This window comes from Amphiura filiformis, chromosome 20, assembly GCF_039555335.1.
Source record: "Amphiura filiformis chromosome 20, Afil_fr2py, whole genome shotgun sequence".
NCBI lineage: Eukaryota > Metazoa > Echinodermata > Ophiuroidea > Amphilepidida > Amphiuridae > Amphiura > Amphiura filiformis.
Window position 1 is genome coordinate 43601539 of NC_092647.1, and position 20693 is coordinate 43622231.

Here is a 20693-nt window from a genome sequence, read left to right on the forward strand (position 1 = left end):
AAGTTTGCGGGTTTTAGAAAAGGACATCTGTGAATATCAAACTGCAATATTTCACTTCAACACAGAAAATCTCAAAAAATTTCAAAAAGTACTATAAAACATTGTGTTTTTAGAGTAGGCCTAATAATCACAAACATGGTCAGCTATGGTTGATGAAAAGGGATGTCGACCCCAGACACGGGAAATGCCAATTTTCACTGCCGTCGTTGGTGGCGCGCTGTATTTGGAATCGCGTCAATTGTGCGCAGTGAATTATGGGATATTACTTTTTGCAATCCTCGGATGGACACAAATAAAATTATCAATAAAACCCATTCAGTCAAAATCAAAGATTATTTATTTTATTTATTTATACGATTTTATATCGGAACACGACTACCTGGCGGCAACAAATTGACACGAATACATCAAACCCGAGGTTGTCAGACATTAGGCATAGGCCTATGTTAAGAAACACTTTACATGATCCCACCAATAAATACCAAAGAAGAGTTTTTTTCTTACAGGTGTTCAATAGGCCTTTGATATTTTTACCAAATTTCAGAAAAACCGAGCATGGTACATTTAGGAAACTATTTTGGAATCCTTGAATCGAGAGGATGACTTTGACCATAGACTCTAGTCAGTGGCGTAACTAGCGGGGGTGGGGGCAGGGGGAACATGGTTCTACCATATCTCCAAAACTAAACATCTTAGATTAATGAACTAATTTAACTTTTTTGTTATTGGTATCAAGACGAACATTTTGAGATACTGTTTCATTAATTTTGAGCATTTTCAAATCATTGTACCATTACCCCCCCCCCCCCCACCCCCCGTGACCTCCAGGGCATCTATGGGCACGTTTTATATTTAATTAACGTTTTGACAATTGACCCACACAAGCCTTTAAAAATCAACATCAAATATAGGCCTAAAGAGAACACCATTTCCGATAATCATTACAGCATCATCATCTGCTGAAGACGCTAGTCGACCTAGCGAAGCGGTCCAAGTGAGGGAAAATAGTGCAGTGTTGTTGAAATTAATAATTATTATTACCTTATTTGAAGAACAGACAGTACGAGTAAGTATTAAACAGTTATTTTATGGTTTTTTTTGTAATTTGGTTAAACCCCTGGTTAAACTGAATACTATTTATATATTATATTTTTGGCAGGCCGAGGGGGGGGGGATGGGGCAAGCATTTTTTTTTTTTGCACACCGCTTGAAAATTCCCCCCGGGGCTCATGATTATAGCACAGCCCCTAAGTAGGCATACACAGCTAAAAGCAACTTGACACTTAATAATGAACACTTTAATGATTTAAGGCTGGTACAGTGAAGGTATAGGACTGTTAATTTATAAACACTAAAACTAAAGATAGTGTTAAAAAGCACACTTTAAAGACTATCTTGTATTAATAATAACATAAACATCTTAATATTTTTACGTGTTTTAATGTTAATAAATTAACACCCTATATACCTTCACTATACAAGCCTATATATACATTGTAAGTGTTTAATGTTTATTAAGTGTTGTTCTGCTCTTTTTGTATTTCATGAGGTTAATGTTTTTCAATATTATGATTTTTATACGATTGTAATGTACTTTTTAATAACACTGCCATATGTGTACGGGAGAAGTGTACGTACATGGCGTGCGGGAAGGTCATTTTACACATCAATTAACAGAGTGACAAACTTGTGAAGAGATTCATCAGGTTTGTAGATAATTATAATTTGGAGTTTTCATAACAAAACCAAAACGTTTGACACTGACCTGATAGCTTCGTATGTCATGAACAGGGTCGGGGGGGCTACCATTTACGTCACGTGTATGACCCTCTCATCAAGACCACACCACAAGGGATGGAGCTGTGTTACAACCAGCTCAGAGGATGATGGGATACCAATCACTCTGAAGAAGTATGTCGTCCAAGACATACGAAACTGTCAGGTCATTGTCAAAAATTTTGGTTTTGTTATAATTATGAAAACTCCAAATTTAGAGTGACAAACATTATTTTGTGACATAGGTGCTGGAACGTAGCAATTTCCTTTGTTTTGAGTCATCCGCTCGGAGCACAAATAGTGAAAACTGATATTTTGCAGAAATGTTACAATAGGCCCTATTGTTTTTAAAAGCAAAATAGGGGTTAGTTACGTTTCTGCTCATATCAAAGTCAAATTGCCTGTCATTTTGAAATATAAAATAAATAAATTTCTACCACAAACAACATAGCAGGGTGACGCCACTTGCAAACATGTATTGGCATTAGCCAGTGTCTCTAGGGTGTTTAAAGATTTGAGGTCAGAGGTCATTAAGGGGTCACTTCTGGTCCAAGATACAATACATTCAAAATGCGTCTTCTACCACAAACAGCATAGCCGGGTGACGTCACTTGCACACATGCATTGGCATTATATTGACTTATGATTAGTCAGTGTCTATTGGGTGTTCGCAAATTTGGGGCTTATGGTCATTAAAGCCATATTATAACATTTTCAAACAAAATAGATTAGCATTTCTTTGCCATAAAATGCTAGCTTTTACTATCAGATATATCCCCTTTTATTTTTGAGCCGAACAACTACGGCAAAGCAAAGAAAATTGGTATTTTAATACTACCAGCGCACATGTCGCCAATACGTACCACTCCTTCGGTCATGTTATAGTACGACCTTTTGTTGCGTATATCACCGTCCCGCACGCCGTGTACGTACTGTGTGGTATGAACATCGTGTATGCGTTCGACTAACAATTCCATCGTAATAATAAAGCGCCGAATCCGGCGTTTTATTCAAAATCTCGGATTTTGACAAAACTACAGCACCTAGAGTCTTGATTTTTGCAGGCTATATTGGTTTAATATAGTACAATTTAATCGTGTAAAAAAATGAATTTAAACAATTCAGTGAGGGCGTCCTCCTCAGCAAATGTTATAATATGGCTTTAAGTGCTGTCTTTGTGGTCGCAAGACCACTACACCTCTAGTTACTATTGTTAGCACACAAAGAACGAATGTATGGATGTTTGTCTCCGCACAGGAAACATAATTAAAAGTAGGTTACCTAAAAATATGATACATTATTGTGTTCGATCCCCCACAGTCAATGTAGGTTTAATACCTCTTTGTTTTCAGAATCTATTAAATCTCTATTGTACACAAGTCCATGAATGTACGTAGTCTCCCACAATGTACATATGCATGGTTTGGCAACAAACCGCTCAGTTCATAAAAAAGGGGATTATGTCGAAAGATGAAAATAAAAGGAAGTCCTCTCTTGTTGAGCAGTCATAACATTATATTTTTAACCGCAATGAATTAACCAAAGTACGATAAAACGCAATATTAAGGGGTGTAAAGAGTCATTATCTGCCGCTGTGATTTGGGGTAACTCGTGGCTGTCACCCTCTCCAAATACCTGTACTAAGAAATTTTCTGTTCCAGTCTAATTTAATGTTTGTTTTATAATTCTTTCAGTCACATTAAGAAGATGGCAACCTCTAGGCTCACTCTATTGGCGTTGATGACAACACTAATGTTCATCGGTAGTGCTTCAAGTGAACCTCTCTCTTCGCTCATGAAAAAACCGCTTCGGATTTCATCATTCAATATCCAAATTTTTGGTGCATCGAAGTTTTCTAAAGAGAATGTTGTACAGCAACTTGTAAGGGTATGTGTTCATTATTTTAACCGACTATTTTCTGTTTTTCAAATTTCATAGATAGTAATGGCAAAGCTATTCGTTTTATTTCTTGAAATGTGAGAAGTGACACGGGGAAGACGCATTCTATGATGTGATCTTTACCTTGCTTGTCAGAAAATGGATATAGCCAAAATGTATCGGTAGCCTGTAAAACAGCAATAGTATGATTGATAATGTGGCACATTAAGAAGGCAATATCAATTCTGATACAGAATGCTTCGACTATATTTATAAATGCGTATTTATAAATACGCACGTGAGTGCCTCCGCGTTGCCATATAGATTGTAGACAGTAAGTCTCGAAGTGACCTTCTACATAGCGATTGGTCTTCCTGTACATTTGAATGCAAACGTTGTCAACAACTCGAGTGTTGTCTATTTTGTTCAACGTTGTGATTATATTGTAAACGTTTCCGCAATTGCCACGGGGTGTAATCATTTCCATCAGGCCTCTAGAAAATAGAGCTGAAAATGTGGTGTGCGGGGATTTAAATATCACAATAAAATAAATGATTTAAAAAAATTAAGAATATATGGAGTAGTTTATACCTTGCAACACCAGAAATTCAACTAATTTTTTATTATCTTATCGTGGACGGATCTTTTTGCAGATAATCAAGCGCTATGACATAGTATTCGTTATGGAAATCCGAGACAGCACAGAGAAAGTCATCGAAGATTTGCAGCTTCGTGTGAACTCTGAACTGTAAGTGTAATACATACTGATAATTTTGTCAATGTTTTCAATTATGCATTTCCCTTACTCTTCTCGGCTGGCCAAAATTTGCTTGCGCCACAATCCCATTTGGCTGGCCAAATTTTTTTTGCCCCCCTAATTTTACCCTCTCCATGGCTCATAATTATTGAACAACCTATAATGAGCGGTAATACATGTGATATGGCGCTTATTGATAATTAGCGCCGAGTATATGCTATTTAGAGCTAATCACGCTATTAGCATTAATATTGTCACGTGCAGAATTCTAAAATGAAGGACACTGATTTGTGTTATCGCACCGATTATTACTAATTAGCCAGCACTAGCGTTACTAGCGCTAATACCGATGATATAGCGCTAATTAGCGCTAATTTTGCTAATCAGCGAGTACGTGTTAATTAGCTCTAATTTGGCTAATTGTGTTAATAGCGCGTACAAGAGACTTCGAACTTTGAAATAGCGCTTAGCGCTAATTAGCGATTACCAGCGCAAATAAGTACTAATACCGATGCTATAGCGCTCATTACAAATTAGCATTATTAGCGCCAATACCTGGGATATAGAGCTTAATGCTAATAGCGTTTGTTATTAGCATTAGCGCTTTTACAAACCTCTACCAAATTCCCTGGATGAACACTGTCTTCATTAAACCACACAAACATTCGTTTTTTTTTTTTTCATTAATTTCAAAAATCTATAGAAGATTTATATTAATTAGTAATCATGTTATAAATTATCTTTCTTGTTCCAGGCCAGCATGTGAACAGTACGGATTGGTTGTAAGTGAGCGTCTGGGGCGATCATCGAGTAAAGAACAATACGCATACTTTTACAAGTACGTGGTTTATGATTTGCATTATCTTTGAAAATATTGGTAATCTAAATATCCCTCGGATTATTTTGTTTTGTGGGATGTAGCTAGCAGAGATGATCTTATACACTGTTACTCAGCCAACACACTACAGTTGACGCTGACGTTGTAATAAGGTAACAGAGAGATTGCGATTTCCATACGTAGCATCGAACGTACGTATCGTTGGCCATGTCTATCAGTTTTCGAGTGGGTCCGGTCGAGTGAGATTTTTCTTGGTCGACCGGGCTAAATCCGCACGACCGAGCATCTTAACCAATCACGCAATGAGCCCACTCGGTCTTACAGTTTTCCATTCGGCCAAGATTATCGACTCGGTGAATTTCCATGCGACCGGACTTTTGACCCGCCCACAGAGCGTGGAGCTTGTGAAAAAGGCACGTGGAAAGAGCATGATAATAATTTTGTTGGCTATCTGATATAACCGGTAGTAGCTACGCCATAATATGATCACAGGGGTATTCACAACTCTACTGCAATAAACCAAAATATATGAATATAATCCCAAGTGCATACCTTTTCCCACTTATACACAGCTCAAAAATACTAAACATGACTATATAACTGTAAGACAGTAAAGCATTATACAGGTCCGGCAATGGAGCAACTTCATTTGCCATCATATCATCTTATATTGCGTGTAATTGTCCGTGATACCTTCAAAACTGGTATGCCCACCTACATGTAGCAAATACGATAAAGGGTCGGTTTCTTGGTTGTAGGACACTCAGCCCATTGGGCGTATGATCAGCCCGGGATCAGTCGTGTGCCAATCAGTAGTAACTTTAAAAAAGGCCATAATTATAACCAATTTCACACATTTAGTGTTAGTCATATTTATTATGTATAACTTAAGGGGGTAAATCTATTTAAAAAAATAATAATATCCATTGAGGTAGCACCCCCGCAGCCCCGTTTGAAGTCTGAGAGGCTTTGTCTCTATACAAGCTTCGAGAACTGGCCTATGATTGAACCCTGGAGGTATTAAGTGAATTCGGTACGAGTGTGTTTATGTAGCCAATCAGATTGTATATCCCGGTCGACGTCGCATGTACATTATAAAAGGTGCAGTAAACTTGAGCTAACGAGCGGGATTCGGATGCCGATTCAGGTGACCACATGTGTCAATCATGAATAAGCAAACCTTACGACCGGGTCTGATTGGCTGGTTGGATTACTCGTACCAAATACATGCGAAACGTGTATTGACAAGCGAAACATATTGATTGACAAGTGAAACACAAGAGTTTCGTCTTGTGGCCCGGTCGAGTGAAACGTAAGCTGGTCTTATTACATTCCAGTCGAGTGGGTAGCCTTATTGAATCCCCTGGTTTATCCTGATTGGTATTATCTATTCACTATTCATGACAATATAATTATTATTAAAATTAATAACAATCTAAACATCATTTGACTCAAACGTTTATAATAGTACATAAAACAACTACAAGATAATTTCATTCATAGAAAGTTCATACTTCAATAATTAATACTAAATAAAATAAGTTGTTGAACAAGTAATGATACACAAACTAACGGCATTTGGAATCAATCTCAGCTCAGCTAGCAGGGAAATCCCCTGATGGCAACTCCAATTTCAACCACTTGTGGCCAGTTAACTATATATAACTGAGATGTGGACATGGGATTCTCAAAGTTCAAGATCAAGGCATGAATGAAGATTTATGTCCAATTATCTCGGCTACTTCTGCTAGGTCAAAAGGTGATAGCCCGGTATGCCTATAGAGCGCTGTGCTGAAGCAAGAACAGTGCATTTAATATTGTAAATTGAAAGGGGGGTGTTGCTTACTCAAAAGAAAGAAAATATAATGTTAACAACATTTTGCATCGAACATTCTACGTATAGAAAAGTATACAGCGGGTCTTAAACTATTGGAGGTCTATTATTTAGGTCTAATTAGAATGCAATGAATGCACCGTTTTTCCAAATCTGGTAGCTACATTATTTTAGATATGTGATTAGACAACAAAGGTTTACTTTAAGTCTACTCCATAGGTCCTGTATTTTTAAATTTCTAGTCGTTCCTATTTATATAATACCAACAATGACATCTAGAATGTGTTTCGTAAGAAAACACAGTAACAGACTACTATCATGTCAAGTCTCCTCTGCGTACTTTGTTAATTCAACAATGCAATAAGAACTCGGAAACGCAGTTTATGACATGAATTATTCGATATTGGTTGTCCAAGTAAAATAATATTGTAATGCATAACATTCAAAATACTGCATATGCCTAATTGTCGATATCTTCTGTGTTGTCTTTTGATTTTTAAATTTAATCATGCAGTGTTTATGAACGCTTGAACACTGCATGTAAGGTATAGGTAGGCCCAGCAATAAGAGTGTTCAATGGTCACAATATACGCACATGGTCTATGCATTCATATGAGGCATGTGTATTTTTCTTTGTCTGGTAAATGATAACAGAACTGGTAGCCCGGTCGTATTGGGAGCCAGTACACTCTGTCTGTACTCTACGACCGGGCTAATCACGTGGACATACCACGCCTCTTATCCCGGTCGAGTGAAACAAAGGCTAAAAATGGGCTGTCCGATTTAGTGAGTGTGTCGTGCGAGTGAACTAAAATAAGAATTTTATCCGGACGACCGAGAAATTTCCCGGTCGACTGGGCCCACTCGAATTCTGATAGCTATGGCTTACGATACGTACGGGGGGACCGTCACAGGAGAGTGATTTTGAAAAGATTCCACGCACGTTCGATACGTACGTTTGGAAATCGCAATCTCTCCAACGTCGTATTTACAACGTACCTCGACATGATTTTAAAAAGCCTTTTTGAAACATTCGGTAATGACGTGGTAGTTACGTCTCAAACACTTTTGAAATTAACTTTCTGAATTCAAACGTTGTTATAACGTTCGACGTTTGAATAAAGCGTTCCCAACTTGACGCCGAAACAACATCATAAGGACGTAATATCAACGTCCAAAATAACGTAGTCACCACACGAATTCGAGTTCACAAATTTACGTATTTACAACATAGCTGACTTTTATACAATGTTGTTACAAGATAAAATTGTTGGCTGGGTAGAGAAAAAGATTCAGAGTACAAGCTGAAGGGTTCTTTCAAGCTGAAGGGTTCTTTTATTTTAGTTCTTCGTAAAGTATTTAAAGTTCTATGTACAGGACAGCTTAAAAGCTGTCCTGTACATAGAACTTTAAATACTTTACGAAGAACTAAAATAAAAGTCACGCAAGAGCCAGAGTCAATTATTTTAGACATAAAAGGGTTCGTTATGGCCAGAAAGGTTGTTGCAATTGTCCATAGAAGGCTTATTTGTTCTGTTTTATGTAGAACCCCTAGAGCCATTGTTTTCTAAATCTAAGTGTAACGTGTTAAAATTCGAATTAAAAGTGACTGTTTACATGTATTTACTTAAGAACGGTATGCCATAGATTGGTCAAACTATACATTTTCCGAATCCTTGTGGCTAGAGCAATGATACATTAGAATGGCTTTTTACACAATTTGAGCAAGTTTTAAATTTGACCCTGCGTAAAGTTGGATGACCTATCAATTGCTATCAGGCATTTTTGTGTAGCTCATGATGTCAATTACCTATGGTTAAAGTTCAGCTTGGCCCCCGCCCAAGTGCTACCGTCCAACCCCTTGCAGGTTCACACACCAGGAAGCATGGGATTGCAGAGGTGAAAAGTAAATTAAATTTACCCATGGAAAGAAAATATCTTACGAATTTCTTTCTGACACTGATAACATTGTGTAATTTCCCGATTCTGCAACCCACAGATGGTAGAAACAAAAGGATAGTGGGGCATGCAATGCCTACAGTGGTTCCCGGAGGAGAGGGTGTAATCGGGTTGTAAGTCAGACAATTACAACTCCATAATTTTCTCACATTCCCGGGGATAGGGTGAGGGAAATACTTGAATAAAGCATTAAGCTATATAGTATTCACAAGCATCTGCCTTTATATACCAGATTGTAGTAAAATATTATATATTAATTGTTAAACATCTTACAGAGAAAGTAAAGTGGAGGTGATCGAGGAATACGTATTCGACGATGTAGACGATATATTTGAAAGAGAGCCTTACGTGGTTCGCTTCCGATCAAGTGTTGCTGGTAGGTTTGATTCCAATAATTATTGTGTTCCTGTTATAGATTCAATTTCAATTTTGAATAAGATTATACAATTTTGCAAGTTGAAAAGCCAACAAAAGCCTCTAAACGAATACATAAAAACGCTCTAAGTAAACAACTAAGTAAATGATGTGGTTGAGAATTAAATCAGCTATCAGATACTTTTTGAATTTTTACAATTGCCTACCACGTTCATGAAATATAAGAGTTTTACGAAACAACCTTATTTTGAAGGGGGTCTTCTGCAATCACAACATTATGCCTTATATGTAAGAAAAATAATTATCAAGCACAAATCACACGGTATTACTTTAAACAAACTCATATTGACCATAAAAACGAATAAAAACATCCGTCTCTCAACACGCGATATTCAAAATTCCCGGTCGCCGAAATTGTCAAGTGCAATGACGTACCAGTAATACAATGAAGGCTGATGACAATTGAGCACAAACAACCATTACGTCATTGTAATTTCGGCGCGGGAATTTTGAATATCTTTCCATGCGACTCCATTAGGGCGATCACCACTCTTTTGTAATGTACTTTCATAATATAATTTATATTTAGAAAGTAGGATGCAGTTTATGATATTATTTTAATCTTTTTTCTCACAGCTGTTCAGGATTTCGCCATGATTGGATGCCATATCAAGCCAGATGACGCAATCAATGAGATGAATAACCTAGTAATGGTCTATGATGACTTTTTGACACGAAATTATAATGAACTCGAAGTAAGTGGTTAAACTGAAACGAAAAACAAACAAGCATATGTGCTGAATTGATATAAACTCAAAAGTAACTTAGTTCAACCAAATCAACTAAACGAAAAAAGCACCAAACATTCTACAAACCAAATATTAAATTTAAATATTATTTTATTTTAAATCAAAATTGTAATAGCCTTTTAAATTATTTATTTTGTCACTATTTCAACTTGGCAGGATGTGATATTTGCTGGTGACTTCAATGCCGATTGCGGCTATGTTGGTCCTACTAAGTGGGACCAGGTCACTTTCCGTTCTGACGAACGATTCGTATGGCTTATTGAGGACGACGTGGATACTACAGTCGCATTATCGGAATGCGCATATGACAGGTACACAAAGTTGAATTTATACTCTGTCGTTGACGACGATATTATGTACAAGTAAAAAAAAGTGCGACACCTCATTGGTCAAAAGTTCAGTGTACTTTTTTAATCGGGTATATTTATAAATGCGATTTTATAAATACGCACGTGACCACTTCCGCGCTGCCATAACAGCTTGTAGGCAGCTTGTATATTTTGTTCAACTTTGGGATTATATTGTAAACGTTTCCGTCGTTGATATTTTTTTCGTCGTCAAATATTTTCAAAATTTTGTTTTTGATCACATATTACAAATTCGGAATCCCCCCATGTAATAACTTTGCTATTCAATTATTAATACATTTTCTGTATAGTGGTCAATGCATGAGGATTTGATCACGCTTGCTGATCTTGGCCCATGAGTCACGTGCGAATTTATAAAAGCGCATTTATAACTACAACCGAAGTTTACTGTCAATTGTCGCTTTAGCCCCTTGTGTATATTTGAATCATGTACCAACTGGTGTCCACCCGTTATACAATCGAGGTTCGCTATGTCGCAGGTTCACCTTGTCGTTCGCTATGTCGGATATGAAGAATTGTTCGTTATGTCGAATTATGAAAGTAGGTTAGCTAGGATTAGTACCAGCTTTAGGGTTAGGATTATGGCAAGATTCGACTGGTGAATCTTATTTTATATTCGACATAGCGATCTTTTTTTTGGACACAACGAACTTTTGACACGGGAGCTGAACCTGACAACTTTCAGATTCAAAATTGTAACATCACGTGTACACGTATGCATGGACCGGGCTTTACATTCCTAGATCACCGAATCTCTATTGCGAACTACGTACTACTAGTAAATATTAAATATCAAACTGATCATTTGGATTTTCAGTTGGCTACAGTATCACTGTCACTGTAGCTAACTCAAAACTGATACTTTAGCCAACTCAAAACAGTAAGTCCAGATGATCAGTTTGATATTTAATCTTTAATTTATCTATCTACCTGGATGATTCAGAATATTAACAAATATACTACTACCATGACTACCATTGTCAAATTATAAGACCCCCCCCCCCCTCCTTTCAAACAGCGACCTCGTCTTATAGCGTCAGCCAAACAACGGAAACTGATATCTTTCGGTTTCTAGTTAAGATTTGTCTGCTCTACCGTATATTAGTAGTTCTATTAAACTCCTCAAAAGAGTTTGGAAACTTTCAAAAACGGCTGCATATCAGAAATATTTGAAATCTATCTACATATTGTTTCATATCAATACAAAACTTATAACTTATTCCACGGTTGAGTGACTGTCTTTGAAAGACAGAACGGTCTCAAACAATATGATCCAAGTCTGCCACCATTGTCTGCGCCATTTGCATCAGTAAACATAAGTAAGGAATATCAAAAGTCTACGATTTGGAAGTGCTGGCAGCCTGATGTACCGGTCTTCTGCAGCCGTTGTTTTTTCTTGGACGGCTACTTCTGGGTCTGTCTTTGACATCTCCGGTCTGAAGAAACTTGGCTTTTAGCTTGTAGATCATCTACTGCGGGAAACTCCAAAAGTTGTCGCAACTTGATTCTGAGGTATGCCAACCTCAAGCTGACCAATAGCTCGAGCCTTATCCAAATCTGATAATCGAACCATGATTGATTAGAACTTTCTTGTAAATGACCACTATGAAGAAGTGACCAGCATGCAAGAGAGATCCACCTGTAGAACTTTTAATCACATCCTAGCACCTGAATTTTTTTATTCAAAATGATATTCTGCAAACTTTTTTATTAATTATTTTATTCATGCATTAGCCGACTCATTCATTCATTGGTTCAAAGCAATGAGATGAGCACAGCAATGACCAGTTTGGCACATTTTCTTTGAGACCTTTCTATCTTTCAAAGAAAGTTTCTCAGCCGTGGAATAAGTTATCGTCACAAATGAGGTGTCATTGTTGACAGGAAATATTTCTGATTTAACCGTTATTAAAAGTTTCCGGACTTTTTTTGAGGAGTATATTATAAAACATAAAACTACCTTTCTTTTCATTAGATTTGTCATAGCAGGTGAAAGCATGGCACAAGCATATGTACCTGGAAGCGCAGATGTCTATTACTTCGATTCAGCTCATGGTTTAGAGCACGAGGAGGTAGGTTTATTCCCCAAATATTTGTTTGTTTGTTTGTTTAAACGGTCCCTCCGTGTGAGCACGCCACTGAGCACTTGGTGGGACCTGGCTCAAACAAAATGGTGCGTGAAAGGGTTTTAACCCAGCAAACACACGACGTTTTAAAAAAGTTTTAAACAGGTTATATTGTGGGTTTTGGATTGGGTAAAAACGTTTTGATAACATTAAATGTCGGGTTATATAAAGGTCATAAAAAGTTATTAATATTTTTTGGATCAAAACGCATTACAACATTATTTTAAAGGTGGAAGCTCTATAGTCCGAAGGTTCTTTAGTCCGACGGTTCTTTAGTCCGAAGGTTCTTTAATCCGACGGTTCTTTATTACGAAGGTTCTTTATTCCGACGGTTCTTTATTTCGAAGGTTCTATAGTCCGAATTTCAAAAAAGGTTCCCTAATCCGAATATTAAAAGAGGTTCTTTAATCCGAATTTTAAAAGCGGTTCTCTAGTCCGAATATGAAAATAGGCTCTATAGTCCGAATTTTAAAAAGGGTTCTATAGTCCGAATATGGAAATAGGCTCTATAGTCCGAATTTGAAAAAAAGGTTCTATAGTCCGAAATTGCAAAACGGTTCTATAGTCCGAAACGGATACCGTGTTCTTTAGTCCGAATTGGTAAACGGGTTCTATAGTCCGAATTTTATTTTTATCATTTGTTTCAGTGTCAAATCATCACTTGTTAAATACAAATCCGCTGAAGTTCAACATGGTTGGTTTCTCTGGATATTTTTCGTAGCATACATTAACGTTCACCTTTATTCTGGTGATATTTTCTTCATTTGTATCCGTTTTTCATTTTCGACCCGTTCAGGGTAGACCCTGAAAACCCGTTTCTGGCCATTTTTCAATCCGACGGCCTACTTTATTAAAAAATTGTGTTATGCAACTTGTTGGGCGATCCAAGTTCATGTGTAGGTCTCAAATATTTATTTAAGCTATAACATGCCTCTTTTTTCCACAGAAAGGCCAAAATATCTCTAAAAATATTTTTGTTTTTTACCGGAATCCATCTACATCACATCGTCATTACATCGTGATTTGGTGGTGTGCGCCCTTTAATAGCAGTAGCGCCATATCCCGTTTGCCATAGACTCTGCTTTAGTATTATCTAGCTAGAGGGCGCAGTATATGTTAATGTTTTAAAAATTCGGACTATAGAACCTTTTTACTGATTCGGACTAAAGAACACGGTATCCGTTTCGGACTATAGAACCGTTTTACAATTTCGGACTAGAGAACCCTTTTTTGAATTCGGATTATAGAGCCTATTTCTATATTCGGACTATAGAACCCTTTTAAAAATTCGGACTTTAGGGAGCACGGTGGCCGAGCGGAACGGGCTACGACTCATAATCGGAAGGTTGCGGGTTCGAGCCCCGGCGACGCCATCGTGTTGTGCCCTTGAGTAAGGCACTTTATCTCGATTACTCCTCTCCACCCAGATGTGAAATGGGGAGCTGTTATGAATACTGTCCATTGAGCGCCGCCCAAAGGTATGAGCATGCATTGGGCATTGTATGGCAGCTGACATATTCTAACGACGGCGGAATAAATGTAAAGCGCTTTGGTACATGTTCACATGTGAAAGGCGCTGTATAAATACCAACATTTAACATTTATTACTATAGAGACTATTTTCATATTCGGACTATAGAACCCTTTTTTAAATTCGGACTATAGAGACTATTTTCATATTCGGACTAGAGAACCGTTTTTAAAATTCGGACTATAGAACTTTCGAAATAAAGAACCGTCGGAATAAAGAACCTCTTTTCAATTTTTTTCGGACTAGAGAACCTCTTTTAAAATTCGGACTAACGAATGCTATGAACACGTGTTCGGACTAGCGAACCTTCGGACTAAAGAACCTTCGGATTTTAGAACCTTCGGATTATAGAGCAGTCCCCATTTTAAACAATCTTACCAAAATATTTCGTCAATTATGTTAGAATGGCTGAGTATAATCTGTGCCAAACTTGTGTATGCTATTTATTACAGGCGAAAGAAGTTAGCGACCATTATCCCATTCACCTGGATCTCCTACCGCTGCCACAACTGTAAGTATTCTATTATAATAAAACAATTCTTTCATCATAAAAAGAAAAATGTTAAACTCTACAAGCATGTAAAGCAGCTAGCTGCTTCAACTTAATTTTGAAAATGAAGGTTTTGATGAGGAAATATACATGGCAATTAAAATGATTAATTATTTTATATCCAGCATCAGATGAGTTTAAGATAGTCCACCATCTTGTTGATAATTACACAGCCAGGATGGATTTCTACATTATTTTATCAAATAATTTGTAATATATATTAGGGTTTTGTAAACCATAAAACTTAACCCCTTGATTTGGTACCGAGTATTATATAGATGAAATTCGGGAAACTTACATGCATGACATGAGTCATTACATTTGCATTACTGCTTACTAAAATGTGTTTTTTGCAGTGCACACAGGTCTACCACCATACATATCTTTAACTTGCTATAAGGAAAAATAAGAAGTTGTACATCCTATCTGTTTCCTTTTCCTTTTTAAAGTTCGCAGCTTCAACAAGAAGATCGAGACGAATTATGAGAGCTGCCTTTTTGCAAAGGTGTACATATTAACAGGTAATAAGGTATAAATAGAAATTATACATGTTTGTTTGTTTGTTTGTTTGTTTTATTTCTTCTTTTGCCTGGGTTACTCATTCAGTGGATGTTTTAAGGTATCCTCTGTTCTTCCATGAGGCCCAGGGGAAACATGTTATAGCAAACTATCCAATTCTCGCTCAGGAGAGGTTGTACCTTCTGCGTATTGTTGCATCAGCGTACTTTTCGTGGAACAATACGATCGCGCGACCAAAGATGATTGGTAAATTCTCAAAAGGTGTGCTTGCGTCGTAAGCGTGTGGTCTTTGCGTAGTACGCTCGACGCAAATATCTGTGCATACTGCAGTTACTGTTCATTTTCCTATACACAATACACAGTGCTCTCACCATTGACGCGTGACCTCTTCAAATAGTGTCTGTTAGAGGTATAGGCCATTGCCTAATTAACGTCACTGTGTGAAAAATAACCGGCCAATATTGTCTGTACGCTCCGAAATTCTAGAAAATATAGTTTTTTAACATGTCCTAAATGTTTAGCTAATTTAGATATTTGGAAATATTCGCACTTTGGTGTCTTAGTAAGGAAGGGCAGGGCATGCCTGCAAAATTCCATGTGTAAATCGAATGCAACTTTTAGTCACTCACTTGTAGACCGCTCTCACCGAAGGGCATTAAAGCTAAACCACTTGACGGATATTTTTTGTATTAATGACGTCAATCAAGAATAATGTATACATTACATGTAGGCTAAAAAACTGAGTAGGCGGGGCATCTGCAAATGTTCGTACTTCCCTGATATGTAAATGACAGATAACAGCAAAAACAGCTCCCATATCTGTCCATAACTTTGGTCAGTGCAGCGAGCCAGAGGATTTCAAGTGGGTGATTATTGATTGGCAAGTGCCATATTTGGGCATAAGATCAGTCTACTATTCAATGTGGAGGATAGACTAGACTTTATCGATTGATTTGGCTGGAGTAATTTCCTGTTAACCAGGTTTAAGTACTGCAAAGGTCGAATCATGTTTGCTGTGCAGCATAAGTGCACTATATGGCTTACCCAAGTTGGCTCTTATCTGTCAAAAGATAAAAAAAAAATGTTGGCTCTCATGATCGGGAATTATATATTTTGCATATAGTGTTTCTTTTTTACGTCGGTATTTGTCGATCAAGGGTGATTTTCTGATTGGCCAATGCGTAATGAATGTTTTTTGTCGATCAAGGATGATTCTCTGATTGGCCAATGCGTAATAAATGTTGCTCTCTTTTTGACCAATCACGTTGCCCGATGTTTCGTACTGTTTCCACTCCGGAGTGGTAAGAAATTCAAGATATTAAAATAATGTAAAGCTCCGAAAAAAGGGTTTTAGATAATCGAACCGCAGTGTATTGGGTACCGTCGTAAAGTTATACAAAAATAAGATTTTGAAACAATATGTGCTGAATGCTATTCAAAAACTGTTATAAGCGAAGTCAATTATCCTTTTATAAAACCAGATTTTGAACTTCATTGCTTTCTATTTGGCAAAATATCTCGTTTACGCAAGCAAATTATGGCACTATCAGTATATCTGACGTAACCTGTGCACATCTTTCCTCTGCCACTCTTGGTTGCTACTCTGTATCATAGTATTGTTCTGATTAACACATGACAAGGACGTGCTCAAAGTTGTCTTGTGTCCAATTTTTCGATTATAACCACACACGTAATTTTATCTGTTCTTTAGTAACGCCCGTCTTTTATGTGTAATTAGTTCGCTCGTTGTCAGGAATATATTTCTTAAAAATATACGCGAAAATACATGTATAACAGAGTAAATAAGTACGTTTTTCTCAAAATCATATTTATGAAAGGAAAATGACAAATTAAGTTTGCTTACACATTAATAAACATATCCTGACAAGTCCAATCTTCATTCAGATTATGCATGATGTGGAGGTGTGATATTTAATATAGGGTGTTCTGAGGCAGTTTTCCTAAATATACTCATTTTGTGGGCAAAAATATGATGATTTTAAATTCCTTAATCAGGACTAACGTGCCACCTAAGATAAATTGTTTTGCAGTTCTTCCGGAATATCATAGCAAAAGACAACAATATCATCATGACTTTATTTTCAAAATGATACGATTTTGGGGTTGGTCATTTTGAGCCATTGCAACTCTCAAGGTTCCACATGCGTTTTGGTTATTTTGTCAAATAAGCTTACATCTATCTTAACTTACAAGTTTATTATTTACCAAATGTGACGTTATTGATGTACTTTTGTATATTCCCTTTTACAGATCAGATGATGAAGACCGAATGTTCAAGTACTGTTACAATACAGGGTGTCCCAGAAAAAAAATTACCGGGCGAATGTATTTGGACGTAAGTCGAGAAATAGACATCAGAATACAAAATTCTAAAAACCAGCGTGTTGCCCATCTTTTGCTGCATCTTATACGTCAATTCAACTCGAATTGGTTGACTAATTGCGAAGAAGATGAGCGATTACATAACGCATGCGACAATTCACTTCATTCCAAGTTTGAAAGAAAGATCATTCAACACATTGCGCACTATAGTCAATTAACTGTCAATGGGCTTCATATTTTGTTCTGTGAAATCCTTTCCGTTATTTTTAAACAACCTGTTTCTTGCAGAACATTTAATTAGGGTTTGTTCAAATGATAAAACCTGCACTATATTGAAAATGAAAGCTTTCATGTAAGATCATGCTCGGTACTTGTTGATATAAATGTTGCATAAAGAATTATTGCATAAAAAATTCCAGCTGGCTTAAAAGAAATTCTCACACATATTACTGTTTTTAGAATATTTCCAAGAAACTGTAATGCAAAGTTTAAATATTTTAAAACTTCAACATTAATGTTGCATGGTATCACAAATCACAAAGAACTTGATCATTCTCATGGCTTAAATGTTCTTTGGAAAGATAAAATATATTTGCACTAAAGAATTAAAGTTGGAAAGCTTCCAATTGCAGAAATCAAAGTTTCTCGGACAAACTGTTATTCATCTTCAGTGAAAGCATGAATAACATAACACCGTCGAATTATAAATAGATAATGTGGACTAAATATTATAATGAGACACACAAACTTTAGGAAGCGGTGAGCGAGTATGAAAAAAGCGCCTATTGATCAAACTTGGAATGAACTGCATTGATGTGCGCATTATGTAATCATTAATTTCTTCGCAACCAATCAACCGAATCAAATAAAATGTTTGTATGTGATGCACAACAAAATAGGCTATGCGTTACATTTTACGTTCAATTTTATTCACTCGGTAATTTTTTCTGGGACACCCTGTATGTACACCGTCAAAGGGGTTGAAATTGACAGCAAGTATACTTCTGTTGAGAAAGTGACAAATCATATAATGATTGCGTTTGCAGTGATACGCTAAATGTTATGTATTATTTAGCTTTGGAAAAATACATTTGCTCTCTAACCTGTACAATTATGTAGTGCGGGCGGACAAAATTCATACAAGTAATTCTAATTAAAAAGTAATACGCTAAATTAAAAATTATGTGTAACCAATGTTTGAGTGTAAAGCATGTTAAGCCGTAACTAATAATTAATATAACCATGATAAGAGGTAAATCATAGATATACTAAGAATTTTGATTAAGCATCAATAATTAATTTGATCTCGAGCTAGTTGGTAATGTTTTAGTGTTTCCATGCTCCCATGTACGATGCGTTTTTAATAATTGATATATTGGTCATTATATTAGTAGTGTATTCTCTAAATTCTAAAGAGTGAAAAAGTCAATCCTCCTCGGAGTGACTCTTCGGGTCAATCGAAAAGATTGACATTTCAATCTACCAAGAGTGAAAATCACATATTTTTCCCCATACGAGTAAAATTTTCACTCTGCAAAGAGTGAAATTTCGATCTTTTTAGAGTGAAATTCTTTTCACAGAGTGTTCCTTCAGCACAATCTCTCTCGATTGAAGTTTATTTATGTTTATTACATTTAAACACACTATAGCTATAAGAAAATTACATAAATTCAACTGTATCTAAAATCTCAACACAAAATTAACATTAAGATTAAGACGTACCTCAAATCTTCGGTCACAACTACATCTGGAGACTGGCAACCAAGTTTTGGATCAGTGACCTTTTGGATACTCAACCCAAAAACTTGGTCGTACACTCGGCCCCGTCATGGCTGAGTGATGGTTAGTTTACTCTAATGTAAATTGACTCCTTCACACCCCTTTCAAAGTATCTAGCGTACCGGTCAATAAATTTAATCAACATAGTGGCCGCGGGATTCAATGCGGATGTGTTGGGAGACATCTTGGGCGATGGTGTTCTAAAAACTTGGTTTACAATGATCTAATTTCTGTCTCACCAATATAAGAATTGAACACTGACCCTTCTGGGCTTTCCCCTGTCAGGGGATGTAATATATTGGTCCAGTAATGTCTTTCTTCGCGGTTTTCAGTGCGGCTGGCTGAGTAGTTGCCTCAGAGTTTGGGTGGGTTGAAAACAAACTCTAACTCCGTAGCTGCCGAAAATTCGCCGTAGGGCTCAGGAGGTTCCCTTTACGTAGGACAGTACTGTCCTTTTGTCTCAACATTTGTATTGTTCTTGTTTCTTGTTGATGCTGGACGGGATGATTTGATTCAAAGTTAAAATACTGATCCATGTGGGTCGGTTTACTGTTGATCTTAAATTTCCGTTTACCGTCCCTTGGATGACTGTGCGAGTCACGAAAAATCAAGTGACCTCTTTTCTTCACCTTCAGTCGTAAACTAGAGGTCGAGATCGATACAATTCAGTTGATTCGTTAACTCATCCGCGTATTGTTTCTTTAACTTCGTATAAGTATCGTCTACATAACCGAACCACCACAAGGGGGAGGGATGGGAAGCTGATCTTATGGCTTCCTGTTCCAATTATTCCATATACATGCAGGGATATTGGGAATACGGGTGACCCAATAGCCGCGCCATGGATTTGTTGATACAAATCTCCATGATACAAAGTAAGTACAATTCAAACCCACTTCGAAAAGTTTCGACACGTTTGTAGTTGACAAGCGGATAAAGTGTGTTGTTCTGTTCCAAACGTGCTTGAATAATTCTCAACGCTATATCGACAGAAGTGAAAAGAGCTGCTACGTCATAAGATCTTTATACTCTCAACTGTTTTGTTCTTTATTCGCTCAAAGAAACCCTTCGAGTTGGTAACGTACTCTGTTACCAAGGAGGGCTAAAATGTCGGCTAACAATTTTGCACATGCTGTATGCGATTGTCCCGATGCTGCTTACACAATGGGTCTAGGCGGAATGTCTTTCTTGTGAACTTTGGGCAAACCGTAAAATTTGGTTGAAGTTTCGGTGGTGGGGTACAACTGTCTG

At 37.0% G+C, this 20693-nt stretch overlaps 1 protein-coding gene across 1 annotated transcript; it reads left to right on the top strand.

Moving 5' to 3' along the window:
- Positions 1 to 964: 964 nt before the first annotated feature.
- Positions 965 to 18572, top strand: LOC140142677 (deoxyribonuclease-1-like). The gene is made up of 11 exons (XM_072164674.1): positions 965 to 1066; positions 3471 to 3663; positions 4308 to 4402; positions 5166 to 5249; positions 9318 to 9418; positions 10054 to 10172; positions 10383 to 10537; positions 12570 to 12666; positions 14704 to 14762; positions 15251 to 15322; positions 17592 to 18572. Exons 2-10 carry the CDS (start codon positions 3484 to 3486, stop codon positions 15285 to 15287), a joined length of 927 nt encoding a protein of 308 aa, XP_072020775.1. The 5' UTR covers positions 965 to 1066; positions 3471 to 3483; the 3' UTR covers positions 15288 to 15322; positions 17592 to 18572.
- Positions 18573 to 20693: the final 2121 nt, after the last annotated feature.

Bases quoted from the DNA above. Each gene is read 5' to 3' on its own strand.
- LOC140142677 (XM_072164674.1), top strand. From the start codon at position 3,484: ATGGCAACCTCTAGGCTCACTCTATTGGCGTTGATGACAACACTAATG. The intron at 10,538-12,569 runs GTACACAAAGTT...TCTTTTCATTAG, and splicing joins TCGGAATGCGCATATGACAG to ATTTGTCATAGCAGGTGAAA. The intron at 12,667-14,703 runs GTAGGTTTATTC...TATTTATTACAG, and splicing joins ATGGTTTAGAGCACGAGGAG to GCGAAAGAAGTTAGCGACCA.